General features: G+C 45.5%; 1 protein-coding gene across 1 annotated transcript; it reads left to right on the top strand.

Moving 5' to 3' along the window:
• The first annotated feature begins 625 nt into the window (after positions 1-625).
• LOC134660779 (delta-1-pyrroline-5-carboxylate dehydrogenase, mitochondrial) lies at positions 626-2,758 on the top strand. The gene has a single exon (XM_063516566.1). The coding sequence runs from the start codon at positions 842-844 to the stop codon at positions 2,537-2,539; it is 1,698 nt and encodes a 565-aa protein (XP_063372636.1). The 5' UTR covers positions 626-841; the 3' UTR covers positions 2,540-2,758.
• Positions 2,759-4,858: the final 2,100 nt, after the last annotated feature.

Below are 4,858 nucleotides of genomic sequence, written 5' to 3'. Positions count from 1 at the left end.
AGACGGCGAGTTACGCGGCAGTTGTTGTAAAAAGAACCTTCAGAGCACGGAATTAAGGTTTATTTTTGAATGGCCATACTAGCAGTGAACTCGAGTTGGTATACTTGGAATAGCGAATCAAGCGGCAGTTGTTGTAAAAAGAACCTTCGGGTTACGGAATTAAGGTTTATTTTTGAATGATCATAGTACCAACTCGAGTTGAGATGGCGAATCGAGCGGCAGTTGTTGTAAAAAGAGCCTTCGGGCTACGGTCTTAAGGTTTATTTTTGAATGGCCTTAGTAGCAGTGTGATAGCGTTGGCTCGGCGAGTTGGCGATTTCGCCGAGTTAGCTAGTGGTCGAGTTGATTCGAATTGCCAATAGTCTTGATTCGAATTAACTCATCTGTAGACTGATTCGAATTATTCGAATCAGATAACTCGACTCGCCCATCGCTACTAGAAACGTTTGCCAACAATCGGGGTCAACACGAGTCGACGCAGATCTTCAATCGATACGATTACAACTGCGCCTTATTACCTTCATTCAAGGTATACTTTAGCTGAACGGCACGAACTGCAGGAAGGAAGAAAATAAATCAATTATTTACAACGGCAACACGCCCCATCCTAATGAGAAAATTATTTTTGTGTGACTGTGACTCTGTCTTGTGACGTCGGCACGACTTCGGGCGGATAGAATAATAATTCCGCGCTCGTCTACAAAATGTGAATCAGTGAAGGTCACGGAGCCCGTTGCCAATTACTTCGCTAGCTGCGTGCCACATATTGTTTACGGGTGTGCGCTCGGCCGCATTTACGTAACCTATCGATCCGAGGGGGCTCGCCTCTCAGCTGTTAGCGATGTTGAATTTGTGTTCGAAGGTGAAGACCGCGAGGCCGCTGGAGCGATGCTTCGCGAGCGTGGTGGAGCTGCCGAGGCTGCAGGACTTCGGCGTGCAGAACGAGCCCGTGTTGGGCTATCGCGCCGGGAGCAAGGAGCGCGCGGCGCTGGAGGATGAACTGAAGAAGACGGCGGCCGTCACCGAGGACGTGCCCATCGTCATCGGCAACGAGAACATCAAGGACGGCGAGCCGCGCTACCAGGTGATGCCGCACAACCACGGTAAAAAGCTCGCTAAATTCTACTACGCATCCGAGAAGACTATCCAAAAGGCTATCGGGGTGAGCGTGGAGGCGCAAGCGCGCTGGGACCGCACTCCGTACGAAGAGCGCGTGCGAATCTGGGAGCGCGCGTCGGAGCTGATGGCCGGCGCGCACCGTCAGCGCCTCAACGCCGCCACCATGCTCGGCCAGTCCAAGTCCGTGGTGCAGGCCGAGATCGACTCCGCCGCCGAACTCATCGACTTCTTCCGCTTCAACGTTTTCTTCCTGAAGGAAAATGCCAAGTATCAACCCATCTCTGAAAATCCCAAAGTAACCAGGAACTCCATGAGGTTCCGTGGAATCGATGGGTTCATTGCTGCCATTAGCCCGTTCAACTTCACGGCTATTGGTGGTAATCTCGCTTACACTCCGGCCCTGATGGGCAATGGAGTTGTCTGGAAGCCATCTGACACCGCTGTCCTTTCAAATTGGAGAATCTTCAACATCATGCGGGAAGCGGGCTTACCTCCAGGTGTAGTCAACTTTGTGCCTGCTGATGGACCTACCTTTGGCAAGACAATTACTTCATCCCCGCATTTTGCCGGTGTCAACTTCACCGGTTCTGTGCCCACTTTCAACTGGATTTGGGGAGCGGTAGCCAAAAACTTGGACCGCTTCCGCAACTATCCCAGGCTCATTGGTGAATGTGGGGGCAAGAACTATCACTTCCTTCACCCAACTGCCGATGTTAAGTCTGTAGTGACGTCTACCATCCGCTCAGCCTTTGAATATTGCGGCCAGAAGTGCTCCGCTTGCTCCCGGATGTATGTCCCTAGATCTCTGTACGAACCGATCAAGGCAGGTCTGGTGGAGGAGCGTGCCAAACTCAAGGTCGGAGATGTCAATGACTTCAGCGTGTTCATGGGGGCGGTTATTGACGACAAGGCGTTCGCTAGGATTACAGGTTACATCAAGAATGCCAAGAACAACCCCAAGAACAAGATTCTGGGCGGCGGAGAGTTTGACGACAGCAAGGGCTACTTTGTACAGCCAACGATCATCGAGACGACCGACCCACATGACAAGCTCATGGTGGAGGAGATATTCGGGCCCGTGCTCACCATGTACGTGTACGAGGATAAGGATGTCATGCAGGCACTGTCTCTTGTAGGATCCTCGACTAAGTTCGCCTTGACTGGCGCCGTGTTCGCGGCCGACAAGGACTTCCTGCATCTCGCTCTGGAGGAGCTGAAGCCGACCGCTGGTAACTTCTACATAAATGACAAATCTACAGGATCCGTGGTGGGTCAGCAGCCGTTCGGCGGCGGCCGCATGTCGGGCACGAACGACAAGGCGGGCGGACCCACTTATGTAATGCGCTGGACCTCCCCGCAGTCCATCAAGGAGACCTTTGTGCCGCTGCGCGACATCGACTACCCATACATGCGGGATTAAGCTAGCAAGCGGTTCAACAACATGATACTTGAACAATAATTAGGATAAAGCTATGTAGCTATGTTCGGCGATGTTGTTTCATGCCAGTGGCGGCTACAGTACTGGCCAATCATATAGGAGATCCTATATGTCTAATAACACTCATATAATACCCTCTCTTCTCTTCCTTGATGTTATATAAAGCTACATGGTTCCTGTTGTAATATGAAAAATATATCACATATTTTTGGCCGGTACTGTATCTAGGCTATTACATTATGTATAGGGACGCAACTAAAAAAATATTATACATTTTATTTAGGGGCCTGCTTGTTTACAAGTTACTCTTGTCCCAATAAGGCCTAGTTTCCCCTCTGAGGCTATCAGATGGAATTGCGGAATAACTAGTGCCTGCAAACTTACAATTTAGCCAAGCATATCTAGAGAAAGATGACTAATCTAATACTGATATCGGTGATATATTTATATACCTAATTATAGTTTGGTCAACAACCATGTTACTAGAAAAGAGCTAAAAGAACCATATGCTCTTCACTTCGCTAGTACCATCTCCAGAAAAGGGATGAGTATTATGTTCTATCTGCTCTGCTACAACACGAATTCACCAGACTATTACTGTTGCGTCTCTATAACGGATATTAAAAGTCCACCACTGTCCCATATCATTTAAGTCAAAATTACTAGCAGTAGATAAAATTGAAATGGAATAGTTAATATTTACCTATTAGGTATTGCACATGAAGTATTGGAAAAATGCTGTGATCTATTATTTATTTACTTATTTATGCGGCTCGCTCCACAGTCGGAGGCGGACTGCCTGTCTTATCATTTGCTATCAGGATGTGCGTATTTAACTGTCTGCATTTATACGGTTGATAATGATAACCTACATATTTGTAGAGAGTGTTGACACTTGTTATTATTACATTTTTAAGTTTTATCTCGAAGCTTGCGTTCCTGTTTTATTTTATAATTATTATAGTCATTGATATTCCAATAAATTGTGGAAGTTGAATGTTGTTTTTTTTGTGACCTTTCAATATACAAGAGAATTTATTTAAATTAATCGTTCATAATTTCACCTTTAATATTTAGACAATAATAGAGATAGGTATTTTAGGTAAGGTGCAGGGGCCAATTTAGACTGCGGGGTAATTTTACCCGTATTTACCATCGTTACTTCTGTACAAATACAAAAAGGCCTAAGTACGCAAGTATAGAACGTACTGTGTGGTACTGTTATAATAATTAGGAGTACAGTAAGCAAAATAAGTGTACAACATAGTAAGTTAACTACATTTTTTCCGACGAAAGTCTGAAAAAAACTTTTAAAACTCTTGTTCTAATTCCGAGTTTACAACTGTTTTGCGTAGATCTGCCCGAGCTATGCTCACCATGCAACATATGTGCCGTGTATTGACCCCAAACTGCGACTGTAGGTTGCGCTTGCCAAAATACATCCGTTAGGCACGGTTCCAAAGGAGCAGAGGGACTACCGCGAACCACGTTCGACGTGTTGCCTCTCTCTCGCACTTGTAAATTTGTACATAAGTGTGACAAGGAGGCAACACGTCGAACGTGCCCGGCCCTCAGAGCCGTCAGGGGTGATAGCACAGAATAAGTAATATGGTAATAGCCCTCTACCTACCCTATTTCCTGAAGCTGGAAGCGTGAGCTGTCTAGTCTATTGTCTAACTACGAGTAGTAGGTACAATGTTCAATTTTTTTCGCCACACCAGATCGTTAAGGCTATGTATATTTTATTTTATCCACAACAGCGGCAAAGTAATAAGTTCATGCTTTTGAGTTGTTTCCTCATGTTGGCTGGTAGAATGGACTTTCAAATGATGATTTTTAATGATAAATATTTAATTGTTCATTTAGATTTGTATGTTTTACAGATAACACTGTTAGTAAGTTTCCTCGCGTTAGTGTGTTGACAAAAATTGTGTATGAGCGTTGCGAGGGTTTCGAGACACGAGGATTAAAAACAAATGTTGCTACCGAACCGAGTCAAAAATTCCACTTTTCAAACCTTTCGCTTGCTCGGGTATCAATGTCGTAGTCAGATTGTATAATCCGCCGTATTACATTACGGCTAGCCGTTTTACAAAACAGGGGCGTTTTGAAATGCGGCGGTTCGACGATTAGCCGGATTGTCATTACGATACGTTCTTCAATAAGGCGGCCTACGTTTAGCCGCATCGTATCTACTATTTATATTGTAGAGTGACCATTCTTTCGGTCGTCTACGTAACCGGAGTTTGACAATGTTTGCAATTTAATTTATTTTTACCATGGTCCCACCGCACTACATGT

This window comes from Cydia amplana, chromosome Z (assembly GCF_948474715.1).
Source record: "Cydia amplana chromosome Z, ilCydAmpl1.1, whole genome shotgun sequence".
Classification (NCBI taxonomy): domain Eukaryota; kingdom Metazoa; phylum Arthropoda; class Insecta; order Lepidoptera; family Tortricidae; genus Cydia; species Cydia amplana.
Note: the sequence above shows the minus strand (reverse complement) of the source record. Positions and strands in the feature narration are given on the sequence as shown.

What these genes read in the sequence shown, in the direction of transcription:
- LOC134660779 (XM_063516566.1), top strand. Translation starts at nt 842, where the DNA reads ATGTTGAATTTGTGTTCGAAGGTGAAGACCGCGAGGCCGCTGGAGCGA.